Source organism: Haliotis rubra, unplaced genomic scaffold, assembly GCF_003918875.1.
Source record: "Haliotis rubra isolate DU_JTF1 unplaced genomic scaffold, ASM391887v1 Scf1397, whole genome shotgun sequence".
In the NCBI taxonomy this organism is placed as follows: domain Eukaryota; kingdom Metazoa; phylum Mollusca; class Gastropoda; order Lepetellida; family Haliotidae; genus Haliotis; species Haliotis rubra.
Window position 1 is genome coordinate 25,840 of NW_025765333.1, and position 17,602 is coordinate 43,441.

Genomic DNA, 17,602 nt, shown 5'->3' on the forward strand with positions numbered 1-17,602 from the left:
CGGATGGAGGGGAGTGAACTGCGAAGTTCCATGTCCCATCGGCTGCCACACATGTGATGAAGATGGCTTGTGTTCGTCTAATAGTGGGGCCAAGAGAGTGTCGGATCCAAACGACGACTCACACGCATATCGTCACACCGACACAGTCTCAAGCGGCTCACACACGTACACCTATACTTTGTGTTCCTTCTTCTATATATGCACTCAAGTCGAGTGTTATTAAAAGATGTAATAGAACCTTCAGCTAACTAGCTGCTATAATTGGTTGATAATTCATTAAAGGTCACATGCAACGTAAAACACAACTTTGCAGATTCTGATACCTTTCGGTATGGACTTACCGAAACAAATCGCCAAAAATGCAAATTCAACTTATAAAGTTAAAAAATAACGTCATGAAAAAAAACGCGCGAAATCGGAGTTCAAACTTTTCACTAATTTTCCCGAGACTTTTCTGGGGAAAACGGGTTTCAACAGCTGGGCTGCGCTCATAGCACGTGCGCAGTGAAATAGGTTCGCGCAACTTGGAAGCGGGTTGTCGGGTGAATACTCGGTGAAGGCTTTGGTGTGAGCTATTTTTCTAATGTTTTGTTGATATCTCACAGGCGCGAGCTTTTTTATATGTTATGACAGTAAATTAACTGTTTATATAATTTCATTTGTCTATTCTACAACACGTTCTTTTTTCTTACCGAGTCACTTTCTCAGTTCGATACTTAAAAGCAATGTCATTATTTAGCGTTGACAGAATTTCTAACTGTGATATAGATATGTCGTTGTCACAGACAAAACTCAATGTCTTGTTTTATTGACACCTGTGTGTCTGCCTGCCTGTCTGACAATATTCAATACACAACTGCTATCACTGACCACATGCAATTTGAACTTTAACACCAATCAAGCTATACACCATAAAACAAAATGCATTGATTTATGGCCCGAGTTCGGTCTCTGTCACATTATGTAATTACACAGACAGGCAGGTGGTGATACTTGAACACATGACATGTTATGATGTCTGTTGATTGCAAAATGTTATACACAAAAAATGAGCATGTATTTACAAAACCCAACATCTCTATATATACACACAGAAGGAGCCGTGAAGGCATCTGCAAATGAACCAGCCGTTACACTTGAGTGCACACCCACCCGCTCTGACTGGGTTCCGTATCCCGGCTGCTTCGTTTCTTGGGAAGTAAACCGAAGTACACAATTTTGCCCTTTTGATTTGCGATTGTACACTTATAATTTTGTTTATATGTTTTTTCATTACCAGCAATGTATATTATATGTCATGAATAAGTGATAATTGTGTTCTAATTATGTTTGATTTTGTGGTTGCATGTGACCTTTAAGTGTGCAGGTTAAGCGAGTTCTTTCCTGAAGCAGTTTGAGAGTTAATCCTTTGGACTTGTTTCACAGCTGATGTTTTGACGAATGATTGGCAGAACATAAATGGATCTAGGCAACTGGTTGCTCTTTACAAACTGACGGTTTTACAATGGCATGACTCAAACTGATCAATACATTAACCAAAAGATTTTCCCTCAATAATATTTTCTTGTGACATGTAAACAAACATCTTGAAGACACAACGAATATCCGTATAACAGTTTGCTACCAAATACCTCGTATGTATCTAGTCAGTGTATGAATGGTATTTTTTTTGCAATTAGATGTACATGTACATATGAATGAGTAATGACCACTGCAATAAAATCTTTCTCGTCCCTCGCTCAATATTTGATTTTATGTATACCACTACTGTAAGTGTATATGTGTGTGTTGGGGGCTGGGGTGACGGTGGAGGATGGGGAGGGCAAGCCTAATGGAAGCCGTAACGCTGAAGACTCGGGTTTGATTCCCCACATAGGTACAATGTTTGAATCCCATTTCTGGTGTCCGCCGCCGTGATATTGCTGGAATATTTCTAAAAACGGAAACCTACTCTCACACACTCGCAATAACGCCCAAATCTCCTCTGACGAGTGTTGAGGTTATAACGAATGTACGCCGCACCCAACAAAACATAACATACATGTCTGTCACCCAGTTTAACAAGGTGTTACATATTGAAGTGTGACCTACACTGTTATCTGGTATATTGGTTTGTTTAGGAAGCAAGTAACTGTACTTTTCTCTCAGCGCTTACGATTTCAGTAAATTGGAAATCCACTAACTCATCTATTTAATGGCATTTTCTCAAAATGAAAGGACGTCCCATCTACAATTTTCCGAGAAAAATGTGTGTTATGCTAAAACGATTTTGCTAGCATCTATGTAAAATATAGGGAAGGACATTTGGGCAAGAAGCAGACATCTCCATTCTAACCGATTGAGCTGAGGCTGTCAAAATCAAATTAAACAAATTTAGTATTATAAGTGTTTGATTTACAGAATGATATTAATATCAGCGTAAATATGACTTTATAGTGACAGATCGTGGTTTTTAAAGCATGGGATCTGGTGGTCAGGCTTGCTGATATGGTTGACGCCTGTCATCGTATCCTAATTGCGTTAATCGATGCTCATGCTGTTGATCAGTGGATTGTCTGGTCCAGACTCGATTATTTACAGATCTTCGCCACATACAGCTGGAACATTGCTGAGTGCGGCGTAAAACTTACCTCACTCACTCCACTTAGATTGACTTTTTCAAGACCCTTATTTTCGTCTTTGTATATAATAAATAGAGACAGCACGGGGGGATTTGTACATGCATACCTACAAAGTAGGTTTATGTTTCATTATATGTTATGGATCGAGAATATTTTCGAAAGTTCAACGACAATAGCTGGAATAATGCTGAGTGCGGCGTGAAACAACCTTCCAATCCAAACAATCAACGACAATAATCATGACTTTAATTCTTTATTCTGATAATATGTAGACATTCGGACAAATACAGTTAGCAAAGCGGACAAATACGTATCTAAATGTATCGGTACAAACGTTGAAAGCAATATACAAGTTAACCATCTGAATATGACGCATGAGGACTAGTCACGTCCCTTATTCCTTATTCCAGTTGACATTCTGATGTCAACACTAGATTTGAGCGCTTACATTGGATTAGGCGATTGAGTCTGGCTTTACGGCGATTTTAGCAGTTCTCCAGCAACATCACGACGTGGAACGCCAGAAATGGGTTTCACACACTGTACACAAGATCTCAGGTTTTCAGTGTCGAGGGGACACTTAAAAGGAGGTTACCCCTCCTGGATAAATCGAAGGTAATAGAAACTACAATTGAAGATGTGTGAGGGGCTTGAACCTGATGATGTGATATGACGCTCAGCATGGGGGATCTGCTTGATGCAACACTGTCCTATTCAAACTGTTAGAAGAAAACACGCCATCATTATCCAATAAGTGTACATTGCTAGACGAAAGGGACATGAAACATGTGTAGGTGTGTGAGACGCTTGAAGCTGATGATGTGATGTGAGGATCGGTATGGATCGGGATCTCTTGTTTAAGCCGTTAGACAAACACACCCCATCACTATCCGATTTGTGTGCATGGGTAGAAAAAGAGAACACAAAGTATATAGGTCATGTGTCTGTGTGACCATCAGGAGTCGTGAGCTGGATCCGACACTTTCTTGGTCACACTGGTCATACAGACGCCATTACGGAGGGTTGTTATATAAATAGGGAGAGAGAGAGAGAGAGAAAGAGAGAGAGGGGAGAGTGTGTGCCATTACGGAGAGCACTCTCTCTCTCTGTCTCAACACACACATATATATATATATATATATATAGTGTGTGTGTGTGTGTGTATGCTAACATTACATCAATGCAGAGGCTATTGAAAGAAAGATGATAATACTTCTTTACATTTGCTGCCGCCCCGGAGTTTCCTCGGGGTAGTATTTACATACATAATGCACATATACTGTAGGGACTGTAGGTTACAGGAACTGATTTGACTCGAGACCATGTTAATGAAGGTCGTCAATGTTGTAAGGTCCATGCATTTTACAATATATACAATGCCACCAAGTAGTGTCACAATCTCTAGTTCATTTTCTGCACAGTGTTCCAGAAATAAATATTGATGGAGTGTCAGATCATCAAATAGTTTCTCATACAGTGTATTTCTCGCATGCTGTAACTTATGACAGTCAAGCAGCTGATAATTCACAATGTCATTACTCTCATCGAAACAGAGCAGACACAAACCGTTGTTATCGGTAAAATGCCTAGCTTGACAACAGCATATATCGACCTCTTGATTATGTTAAATCAGTTACACAAGTTCCACAGCCTATGGGGTACTCGTTTTCCATGAATGACATTAAACCGTGATAAGTCTGGTCTAAGCAGCAAACTGTTAGACCACCTCGATGTCTCCAATTTCCACACTGACTTTAGTACTAGTTGTCTCGATGTTGTTTTCTTGGGGAACTGTCCATCATTTACATAAGCTTGTATATAGTGGAAGAGGTCATACTTCTTCATTGTGTTCAAAAGGTCGCACGTAAAATACTTTTTTTCTACGAATGTGCTGATGGGGTCCTGCATAATCGTCCAAGATACAGTAACTTAGCCTTGTCAATAGAAGCTTGCATGCTCCATAGACCGAGCGTCTGCGTCGATGCTGCAGTTGGAGATCTGATTTGAAAGTTCTGAATACTTCATGCAAAGTATCGTTGTAGTTTTTCCAGTTCATATATTTCCGATTGCATTAGGTTACTCCATATTTCACAGCTATACAGTATGCTGGGGATGATCACTCGTCACCATATCACAACACGACGGGATCAAGGACTCCAGCTTTTAAGCCAATATTTCTAAGAGAACCTCAGGTTCTCCTTCCTTTTAAACATACGTTCTTGGTAGACGAAATGGACGTGTGTTGTTGTGTGAGTCTCTTGAGGCTGTTGATGTGATATGAGGATCGGCATGGCAATCATCTGCTGCATCCAACATTGTCTTGTTTAAGCCGTCAGACAAACACACTCCATCATTATCCGATTTGCATGGCTAGAAGAAGGGAACACAAAGTGTTTGTGTACGTGAGTGAGTCACCTGATCCTGATGATGTGTCGGTGTGACCATCAGGACGTGAGTCGTGGGTTGGTTCCGACAATCTCTTGGTCAAACTCTTAGACACACAGATGCCATCTTCATCACATGTGTGGCAGCCGCTGGGACATCGGAGTCCGCACTTCTCTCCTCTCCATCCGTCTTGACAATAACTGCATCTCCCATACTGGTCACATTCATCATTTTTACAATTAATACATTTCTTGTGACAGTGATTTCCATGGTAACCCCTTACACAGCCGTGGGTACACGAACCATCTTGACTGGCACACAGTGATTCCTTGCACGTTGTACTGCACGGTGTCAGACAGTGTTTGCCATGCCAACCATGCTTACAACCATCTACACAGGCACCATCATGGCTGTAACAACGAGACGAGTTGCAGGAGGTGCTGCACCGAGTGGAACAACGATGACCGTGCCATCCTACTTTACAACCCTCCAGACAATTCCCGTTGTAACGATCGCAGTGCCTGTGTCCATCCTTGCCTCTGTAGCACGTTTCAGAACAGTAGTGGCTACAGTGTCTTCCTCGATAACCCGGACTACACTGTTCACACATGCCTGTTCCTCTGTCACAGCCAGTGGTCCAACATCGAGGGCACGTTTTGTCACACATGTCTCCATAGAAACCCGGTTTGCAGCCATGGAGACAATATCCGGTCCAGCTGCATCTTCTGTTGAGGCAGGTATCACATGTTCTGTTGCAGTACACTCCTGTCCAAGTTTCTTCACAGCCAAAGATACATCGACCAGTTTCTTTGTTACAGACTTGATCCTTGCAGTGTACACCAGTCAATCCTCCGTCACAGATTTCCGAACAAGCACCTGTGTGGCGGTCACATATAGCAGAGATCGTTGTGATGATCGGGCATCTTCTCGGACAGGACACATTGCAATCTCGTCCATAATGTCCTGGCTTGCATGTAAAACATTCCCCAGTGATTCTGTTACACCCGTCTGTGTGACAGTTGTCATTACATGGGATGGTGCAGTTTGCTCCATAGCAACCAACGTAGCATGACTGACATCTTAGTCCACCGTTTCCATGTCGACATCCATCAGTGAAGCACGATGAGGAACTGGCCCCAACTGAAATGAATCATATTACACGTGTTTTATTATCCATCACCAAAAGTAAAGGGAGTTTATAACTGCACGTAGATTTTGATCATCAATTATCATATAATACCTAGTGTCAACAGCTGCTATGTTAGAGGAGAGGTGGTGTTGGAGTGAGTGCATCTGTGTATGATTTATGAATGCGTTCTTTTTGGAGTCCTGGGGTTTTCTCAATCAAAATCTTGTCTCTTTCAAACTGTAATAGACTGATCCCGTGTGTCATCTGAAACTGGCGTATGCCTCACTTTGAGCCACTCAAAATACCGGGTATGTTTTGCGGATTTGTCAGTGACACATGGGTTTGTACGGAAGCGTCCTAGTGCCACAGTCAGAATATTTTTATCTCCTAATTAGGACTTAGCTATCTCCTAATTAGGTGATACTATCTCCTAATTAGGAGTTATAGTTAGTTAGTTTAGTTATTCTAAAAATACTGAAAACAAAAGTATGTGGGTTGTCAGACTCTATCAGGCATGGGTAGACGAGAGGAAAGCAAGAGAAGGTCCCAGTGGTTTTTACTTAAATTCAAACATTTTGGAATTAGCAGTGAATGAAGGTGAATTGAACAAAACATTAATGTATTTTTTGACGGAGGTCAGGAATCGGAAGGGTCAAGGATATCGGGGCAATACACTGTATGAGGTTATTGCCTCACTTCAATACTTTATTCGTCGGAATGGAATTCAAATAAACTTTTACGAATCTCCCTTATTCTCCGGACTTAGAACTGTTTTGGATGCCAAAATGAAATCTCTAGCGCGACAGGGAATTGGGATTGATAAGAGACAGACTGCTGTGATAAGTGTTGAACAGGAGGATGTGTTGTGGAAAAAGGGAATTTTAGGTGAGGACACCCCTCAAAAACTCCTAGACACTCTAGTGTATCTGATTGGTTTGAACTGAGCATTAAGAGCTGGGGATGAACAGAAATCTTACTGACCGATACCGAAAATGGGTGTAAAACTGTTAGGTACACAGAGGATGTTTCCAAAACAAACAGAGGAGGAATAAAACACAGGCGCATGGAAAAGAAATCAATAAGCATATCCGTCAACAGAGAGCGACCTGAGAGATGCCTAATTCGTCTCTACCAAAAGTACATGTCACTTCGGTGAGTAATAAATAGTATTACTATCATAATATTACATGTGAATATTTTAGTTTGATTTCAAAATGTTGTTTAAAAATACTTGATTTTGGTCTCGCTCGCTGCTTAGACCTGACTGGTTATCAACGTACGTTAAACCCAATCCCACTCTCACTGATATTTGGTATACACAAGAAGGCATGACATGTGCGACTGTCAGAAATAATTAATTTTATTTTTGTCTTGGTTTATAATATTGGAATTACTGTTACAATGTAGTGGCATTATTGTAAATTGTCATTGAATGGGCAAGATGATATCTATTTCTCTTTTAGGCCTAGAGATGGCAAGTGTTCTGCTTTCTATCTCCGACCACTCAGGTTTGTGAAAGATAACACGTGGTTTGCTGACTGTCCTATTGGTAAACATCCTTTGAGAGGAACAGTCGGGCGAATATGCAAACTTGCTGGGTTTGGAGGATTCTACTCCAACCACTCTCTGAGAGCAACAACAGCTACACGTCTCTATGACGCCGGGGCATAAATCTGTAGCCATTAGGAGTTACAAGGTGTGTTAACAGTTATTCTTTATCATAAACTTGCCCTCAAAAGACGTTTTACATCAGTTTTTTGGGCAAAATATAATGTAACTACTTTAAATATAATTTGTTGGCACAAATGTTCTACATTTCAATTTTTTGGGCCACATCCTTATGCCTATCGATTTATAAACAGCAATTCGTCTGCCTAAGATTATTTTATTCAAACTGTCGCCTAAATTTCAGATTTACAAGAAGGTCCTTAATATAAGATCATGATATGCTTCTGTGAATAATGTTCACGTTTTCCTAAAGCAGAGAACATCATCTGAGATGGAGGCCCGGGTTGATGACATAATACAGAGGAAACGCCCATCTGTCACAGCTGCAGCTACAGCCACATCCACGACATCGTCGCCCACGTTCTCGGTCTCCGCCCCTCCATCCGTCACTGAACCCGCCACTGAACATGCCACTGTAGTCCAAGATGGAACTTCTTCCCCGCGAGATCTTCAACTAGTTTTGAAAGATGGTGTGACTCTGTCTCTTGAATTAAAATATAAAGTTATTTGTGTTCTTATTGATATGTGTTATTTTTCAAAACCACTGTCATAATGTTTGCGTTTAACAACCAACTGAATGAGGAATTGTTGAAAACGGTTAGATGCCATTTTCAACCAACCAAAAGCTGGTTACTTAATGACGCCATGCTGTCTCCATCTACTGTATTTCTGCGATCAGTTTTGGTAACATGAGAACGTTGCATACTATGGAACAGAGACAGCTCGGCATACTATGGAACAGAGACAGCCCGGCTTACTATGAGAGCGCACACATGACTATGGGAGAGTAGACTTTAGTTACAAACTATGGGAACCTTTCCCTTAGTTTGTTTAACTAATAGCTTTTGCAGGCAACGTGAAAATTTACCCTTTTGCGACTAACATCCACATAACTTAGTTTAAATATGGCTTATGTTAAGTAGGGTGACTCATATGTGGAAATATAACAACGTCAAAGCTCGTGAGTTGAAATTCAAGTCACGTAGCTGTTATTGGAGTGATTATTATGACAACATCAGTTGTGTTGTCACGCGTTGGTGTCAAGGTGTACACACAAATGATTCGATTAGATAAAATATGTCTGCAGTCTGGTGGTGTTAGAGTGGTGCCATGTCGACCACTCAACAATGTAAGTTTTATATGCCTGGTTTCTCATTGCCGAAAACGTTTTTTGCTACATCACTGCTGTCAACATTTTGTATCGTACCTGTATCGTGGTCACGGTTTTCACCTCCTTTCATATGAACGTTTTTCTTCGTTCTAAATAAACGCCGACTTTTCCCAAGACGTGTGCAAATAGTATGGGGTGGTATACATGAAATGAAATTAAGCACCACCAACAGCAATATGAACATTGAAAGAGCCATAATCAACATCCCATCGTGTGTGATATTTCTTACACTTACATTTTTGTTGAGACAGTGACTTGATTATATTCAACAATTAAATAAAAATAGAGCATCAAGTGGCCTGTTTTGTAACCGATTGACAAAATGCAATGCTCTTATGTAAGCCAATTTCTGGTGTACCCGCCGTGATATTGCTGGTATATTGCTAAAACTAAACTCACTCACTCACTCACTCACTTATTCAATAAGAAGCTAAGGGAAATGAGCCAGTGTCATACTTTTTATCTGATCCATGCCAACTGTTATTTGAATAGCTTGTATCTGCTCGCACTTCTTCATATTATGGTAAGATGCGAATCAAGAGGAACATACAGTGTTCCTCACCTAACCCTACAGCAAGATTCAGCATCATTATATTTTCAAGACATACAGGCGCTTTCTCTATATAAGAATAGACAAGAGACTGTGCGTAACCTTTTATTTGGCGTATATTGGTAGGAGGTACGGAATGTCATACTTATCTGCTGCTACCGTGCAAGTTTCCAATATGTTTAAAACATAGGTTTTTCAATATGCTCAAAATAGCACTTTGTGAAAAGTGTACTATGTATTGGTTTAATGCCACCAGGCGCTACTGACACAGACAGTTTACGTAGTAGTCGACAATATCAACGAAATATCACGGTTCTGATCTAGAAAACATGTGGTTGACAGCATGAGCTCTGCCGTCAGGGTCCCGTCCATCAATTTCAGATAGTCTCAATATCCCTTTAATAGCACGCGGGCCCCAGGCACGTTTTGTAGACTCTCAATCCTCATTCCAATGGGTGATGTCCTTTCCTGGTCTTTCCGGCCTTATATTAGTGGAATATTCCCAAAACCTGCGTAAACCCAACTCGCTCATTCCACTTTGCGTTGACGTACAGCTGACGGATCAAATAGTCCTGATATCAGGAGACCTTAGTGACACATTTCACCCCTTTTTCCTCCTTAAAATAAACCAGGCTTACTGGCTCCTTTCCGGAATCTGCACGAGTTTCCCCAAGAGCCAACAGTGACACATTGATAACACATCGCCATTCCACAAACTAATGACACTTTTTTCACCTGAAATATTCTAAAGTCCTGCAATCCTCTCTGTATGCTTCTATTCATAGATTGTTGAAGTAGTTGTTGTTACAAGTCCATAAACATGCCAAGTTGTGACGACCTTTTGCAATGACCTTTAATATATAGATGATATTGGATGAATTCGAAGCGTCCTGAACAGTGAACTTGTCTCATTCGTGGGATTATCTCTTCTGGATGTGACAGGCTGGCTGCTTCAGGTTCCTGTGGCTCACGACCACCTTAAACAACGATGCAAACGTTCTTCAAGAATGTGAAATATTATTTCTTAGGAAAAACTCTTTTGCATTTGTCCCTTAAAATGGATGAAGAAAACATGTATACTGCCCTATTGGAGTACCATGTGGTGCGTGAAGATCGAGGTCCTATAACAAGTACTGTTTAAACTTGTCAAGGTTTTAACTTCATGTTTCTTTCAATGTTACGGCGATCATTAGTCTTCCAATATAGCCATCTGATTTCAACCGTATGATTTTAACTTCTTGAATCATTCAATGTGACTCATGGATTTCAACTCTATGAATCATTCAATGCAACTTATGCATTTCATTCTCGTGAATCTTTCCCTCTTACTCTTGGATTTCTTCGTCAGTTAGTCCTGAAAGAGGACTGTTAATTCAGGTCACCGACACCGTCGTTTTTCTGTATTTTTTTTCTCTGCCTTAGATTAATCATAGGTACGAATTGCAATCTTAGAAAAGAAGTACAGTTTGCTGCTTGCGTCCTCGTAATTCAACTATAATATACTACCCATCAAAAGTTTAGACTCACTAGTGTAAATGTAGCCACTTACTTGTCCACTGTTCTAAACTAGCTTTTTGCAAAATATTCCATACTGTTTAAAGGTACTGTTTAGTTATGAACTGGTGTATTGTAAAACATATTCGTAACATTGAAAAGATTATTGTCATGAGTTCAGTAAATGATTAAAATCTGTGAAAATTGGCGAATTCTTAACAAAACTTTACACCAAAACGCATCTGTTCACATGCACGACATTTGCTCATGCCTTTCGCAATTTGAAGCATCATCCTTGTGCAATTCATCTGCATAAGGTTTTCAGTTGGTTCCCCCAAGTTGGTGGAGAAATTCATCTTCGATGTAACCACATACATATACATAACATATAGTGAGTGCTTTAAGTGAGTCTAAACTTTTGATGGGTAGTATAGTTCAGGGCAAAAGTGTACTTTATTACACTATACATGGGGTATAGCGAACTGTATTCCAGTCCTGACTTCTCTGGCACTACACTTAATACCACCTTAAGATATGGAGAACGTTAATGTTATTGAGAACTGTATATACGCAACCGTTTCTACATTCAATATTTAGAGCATAAACATAGTCTGCATAATATGTTCATTAAATCTGTAGAGATATGCTTCTCTTCAACGTGTTATATGAAGTGCTGGAATCATGTACTGACTAGAATGTTTAGAACTGGCCTGGGTGCTTACGATGCCATCTTCTGTAGACTATTACACCCACGACAACCAGTGAGAATATCACGATGAGACCGAACACGGCACCAATCACGGCACCAGCTCCTAGCGTTTATTTCGGATTCATCCAAGATTCCATTCTCCATTTTACCATAAGAAGCAATCTGTAATATTAATCATCATCTTGGCTTCAAGGTGTCTGTTTGCAAGTTACACGAAGATATGATACTTGAAAACAACTGTCATTGAATTTATAGAGAGCACTCTGTTTGAATCATGCGATACATATGTAAAACCATTAATCATCGTTGCCATAATAAGGGGCAGACTTCGGAATCTATTCCAATCAGGAGGGGAATATTCCAGGGGTAATCTTTCAGTCATTTGCTATTTTGTTTGTCTTCAAATTCTTTGAGCTTTATGCTCCTTAAAGGGAAGGGTTACCATCCCGGACCTCCTCAGCACAGATCCCCAACACAGCTTACTCATCTCCTTTAAATGAATGACATTGAGCTCCTTGCCAAAGGAGATACCAATCTGAAAGACCAGGTTCTCCTTGTCGAGTCATTTTCTAATGATATTGGCAAGACATTTGGACTCGACAAATGTAATTCATCTGAAACGTGGCAAAGTGATTAATGATGGATCGGTCAGGTTACATGGGCGAGGAGTTATTGGGCATCTTGTGGAAGATCATGCCTGCACCTATCTTGGAATGCAAGTTCGAGACAAGCTCCAGAATGCCCAGATTCAAGATAAACTTCGGGCCGAGTATAAAGCTCGTTTAAAGAAAATCTGGAGCTCAGAGCTAAATGCTCGGAACAAGGTCAAAGCTATCAATCCTTTTGCTGTGTCAGTCCTTTCCTATTCCTTTGGAGTAGTTGATTGGACAAAACAAGATATCCAGAGTCTTGACCGCCTGACCAGAAGGATCATGGCTGATAACAGAGCCCACCACCCTCGTTCCTCTCTCAATCGGTTATATATGCCAATCAATTCTGGAAGTCGGGGTATGATTAATGTGGAAGCTCTTCACTCCCACTGTGATGGGAGTACACCAGGTGAAGTCCTGAGTCGGTCACTTGTAGAGAAGCTTATGTGTGCAGCATCGTGTGTACATGCAGTGTGTGGAACAGAACAGTAATCCAGCCGACTCCTTTAATACCGTCTCCGCTATGCCTGTGGCTTTGCTTCTGAGGTCCATCCATGGTACGACCCTGGACGTGTCCAGGGCGTCATGGAAAATGATGCTTTCAAACGTCTGTGGAATAGGCCCATATACAGCCTTAGAAGAATTCAAGTCAACAAACCTGATCTTGTCCTTTTGGATAAAGCCAATGAATTTATTTATATCATTGTATTTTCTGTCCCTTTTGACAGCAACGTGATTGGCAAGATTCAGGAAAAGCATGCTAAATATGCGGATCTCGCCTTTGAAATGTCTCGCTTGCTCCCCAAGTACATTGTCGTCAGACTCCCCATTGTTCTCGGTGCCCTGGGTCTGGTATCTCCTGATCTCTTGGCGCTGATCAAGAGAGTGCCCGGGTTCTCCACTGGGAGCACATCCCTTCTGACACTCTGGGTAATGCAGAAGGCTACATATACTCCGGAAAGTTCTTGGTGGGTTCGACTGGGCAGCGTTTCCTGGGAGAAGTCCCATTCGCTGTCTGGGCTGCGTGTAGGGCCCTGAGCTGATGATGAGCCTTACCAACTGTGCCAGGATCACCCGAACCCTCTCTGCTGTATACTATTTTTAATCTGTAAAACACAATAATAATAATCATCATTTGACAGATCACTATATATATACATGCACGTAATCACTGATGGAGTTTAGGTGTTCGCTTGATATCAGCACGTAATCCAGCTTGGATCTGGAAGGAAAATAAAAATATTTTATTTAAATGAGAAATGATGCTTATTCGTCTAAACGTTGCCTGTAAATCAAGTCACACTGTTAGACATACAGACGCCATCATCATCACACGTGTGACAGCCGCTGTGACATCGGAGTTCGCAATTCTTCCCCCTCCATCCGTCTGGACAATATCTGCATCTCCCATACTGGTCACAATCATGATCGTTACAATAAATAGAGTTCCTGTGGCAATGCTTTCCATGGTAACCCCTCGATCCATCTCGACTGGTACACACGCTGTACTGCATGGCGTCAGACAGTTTTTGCCATGCCAACCAGACTTACAACCATCTACACAGGCACCATCATGACTGTAACAACGAGACGAGTTGCAGGATGTGCTGCACCGAGTGGCACAACGACAGTTAGCTGTATAACGATCACAGTGCCTGTGTCCATCCTTGCCTCTGTAGCACGTTTCAGGACAGTTGTGGTTATTGTCTTCCTCGATAACCTGGACTACACCGTTCACATATACCCGTTCCTTTGTCACACCCAGTGGTATAACATCGAGGGCAAATTTTGTCGCACATGTTTCCATAAAAACCGAGTTTCCATAGAAACCAATGATACAGTAACCGGTCCAGATGCATCTTGCGTTGAGGCAAGTATCACACGTTCTGTTGCAGTACAGTCCTGTCCGAGGTTCTTGACATCCAAGGATACATCGCCCGGATTCTTGGTTACAGACTTGCAGTGTACCCCAGTCAATCCACCGTGACAGGTCTCCGAACAAGCACCTGTATGTCGATCACAGATAGTTGTGACCCCTGTGATGCTCGAATATCTCCTCGGACAGGACACATTGCATATATCGTCCATATACTATTTCAAGAAAAGGGACACCAATGACGACATAATTAATTATATATATATTATATAATTATCTATATATATATATACTGAGTCAAAAAAGAAACCTCACATTCTTTCTTCAGGGCACTAGAAAAGAACAAGATATGGTAAGATGGTTAAATTGTTATTATTTCATTGCTGAGATCTGTGTGATGTACTCGATACACTGACAGTGCCATAATCAGTTCCATTAGGCTACACCGACGTTCCAAAACATGGGTATACAGAATGTCAAGTCACAAGAATAAAAATGCGAAATTTCTCAGTTCAATATCGTGTATGGCCACCCCGTGCATTCACCACTGCCAAACACCGTCTCCTCATCGACTGCCTGATGCTTGTGAACACGTGGTTGGGGATTCTGCGCCATTGCACTTGCAAGGCAGCGCCAAGTTCCTGAAAATTCTGAGGTTGGTTCCTAAGACCACGAAGCCTTCTCCCAAGTGCATCCCAAACGTGTTCTATTGGATTAAGGTCAGGGGACCTCGATGGCCAGTCTATGACGTTGATTCCAGCGTTTTGAAGGAAATTTCGTGTCAACATCGCGGTATGCGGCCGAGCATTATCATGCTGGAACTGTAGACCTGGGCCATGAGCCGCCATGAAAGGAACAAGTTCAGGGGTGAGCTCCTGGTCGCGGTAAGCAGCAGCTGTGAGGTTTCCACGGATGACCAGAAGTCGGGAACGGTTGTTCCCACAGAAAGCACCCCACACCATGCAACTTTCGTCCCCGAATCTGTCGACTTCCTGTACACAACATTGGGCATATCGTTCACGACGTCGTCTCCAGACTCTATGCCTGCCGTCCGCGAATCTGAGGGTAAACCTGGATTCATCGCTAAAGACGACTCGATTCCAGTCTCTCTGGGTCCATCGGAGGTGACGTTGGGCCCACAGCAGACGTTGACGTTGATGAAACGGCGTCAATATTGGCCACGATATGGACGTCGAGAATGGAGATTGGCAGCCCGCAACCGATTTCGAATGGTCTGTGAGGACAGTCGACCTCTAAACACCTCAGCCTGGTTCGTGTAGCCGGCAGAAATCTGTCACGTAGGTGACGTAGGACGATTTGACGGTCTTCTGCTCGTGACGTCACACGTGGACGACCCGACCTTGGGCGATCAGAAGTGGTGCCAGTTTGTTGTAGACGACCTCGCAAGTCATACATAGTACGACGGCTGCATCCCATTGCTCTTGCGACGTCAATAACTGATCTTCCCGCTTGCAACATGCCAACGGCACGTTCACGTTGCACATTTGACAATCGTGGCATTTCAAGTACCGTTAGAACTGTGGTTTAAAAGTGTTTTTTCAATTCTTGAGGCCAATGCAAACACGTGCATATGAAGAAAACTTCGCTGCGAAGATCACGTGATCGACTGCACGTGCAAAACCTGATTTGGCACTAACGTCATTTGCACGACGAACGGATGGGTTTGAGTGGGTTTTGCTAACGTTGTTCTAGAGTCGAAAGATAGGGATCCCATTTCGGATACATAGATGTATCATCAGAGAAAAATTATTCATTATTTTTCAAATTACATTTTGTGAAGTTTCTCTTTTGACTCAGTATATAATTCTGTCGTCATTGGTGTCCCTTTTCTTGAAAGATTGTTCTTGATAACGACCATTGCCGGCTGTACCTTGGTATTGTTTTTGTCCAATATTCTGGTAGTGTGACCAGAGATTTGTATCGGAATTTGGAATTCTAAACTCAGTGCCCTTGTCAAACCAATTGTTAAAAATGGTTTGATCAAACTTCAGAAGTTTGAAGTTATAAGTTCCTTAAATTCCTATACTGTTCACGATGGCAAATATTACAATTGTGAGGAGGAAAGTTTTATTGACATTTTCTCCTATTTTTAGGCTGATTATTAGCCTTAGAGTAGGTCTTGATATATTCCTGGTGAAATGCCGGATCCGATGTTCCATATTGTTTTTATTAACTATTCGTTTATTTCCATTAATAAAGGTTGTTGAGTTAATTATGAGAACCAGCTATTAATCGTAAACAGTGTCGTAACTGTTGACAATTTTTGGATAGTCAGATGATGTTTAAGTTGAATGTGCTTTCGTTTACAGTAGATATAAACTTTCGACGGAACTTAAACCAACCAACAATTTTATAACCATTCATAAATATTTGAGAACACCAACAATCATATTTGTTTGCAAACAATCTTAAGGATCGTGAAGGAGTACTTGTTCGGAAAGGGTATAAAGTGCATTGTACCTGAACCATGGCAAACGTTAATTTATTGCTCTCGCATGTACTTATTGCTGTTAAAGACCTAAGATTGAAACAGCTGACTGAGTTTGGTTTTACGCCGTTTTTAGCAATATTCCAGCAACATCAGGGCGGGGGACACCAGAAATGGGCTTCACACATTGTACCCAATGTGGGGATTCGAACCCGGGTCTTCGGCGTGACGAGCCAACGCTTTAACCATTAGGCTACCCCACCGCCCCTAAAATGGAAACAAGGAACCATAAAGTGAGAGGTTATCTTTACACCACAAGGCTGGTTAATGATCTATTTCACAAACACGCGGTTTCGCTTAAAGTTACTACACAAAAGTATGTAACACTTACCACCAAATATCCGAGGAAAAGGAGTAACGACAGCAGGTACCCGACTCTATCCATTGCCCCAACTGTCTGTTGAATGCACTATGCGTTGTTGTTATTTTGGGTGACTCATGTGTGGAAATACACGGGTTTTAATTCAAGTCAAGTAGCTGATATCGTTGTGATTATTACGTCAGGTGTAATATCTAAGTATAGATCATTAGATTGGTTATTTATCTAACTGCCGCCAGTGCATGAAACATTACGTCAAGATTACTTTGATAACAGGAGACTTTGGTGAAATCCATTCGTGATAAGTCCTTATTAAAATAAGTCAGGAAACATATGGCCCTCCTCGAATGAACACGAGTTTTAAATCCCATTAGTGATAGATTGAAAAAAAAATTCACCACAACTCGTACCTGCTTCACTGACCTGAAAGAATTCTGTTTGTTTGTTCTGGCCTCTATTTG

General features: G+C 41.4%; 1 protein-coding gene across 1 annotated transcript in view; it reads right to left on the minus strand.

Moving 5' to 3' along the window:
• Positions 1-2,863: 2,863 nt before the first annotated feature.
• The window catches only part of LOC124268653 (scavenger receptor class F member 2-like), a 52,709-nt gene continuing 37,970 nt past the window's right edge, over positions 2,864-17,602 (minus strand). Inside the window, exon 4 of the mRNA XM_046703626.1 lies at positions 2,864-5,882. Within this exon, the coding sequence (XP_046559582.1) occupies positions 4,975-5,882 (908 nt within the window). The 3' untranslated portion in view covers positions 2,864-4,974. The remainder of the gene's footprint in view (positions 5,883-17,602) is intronic.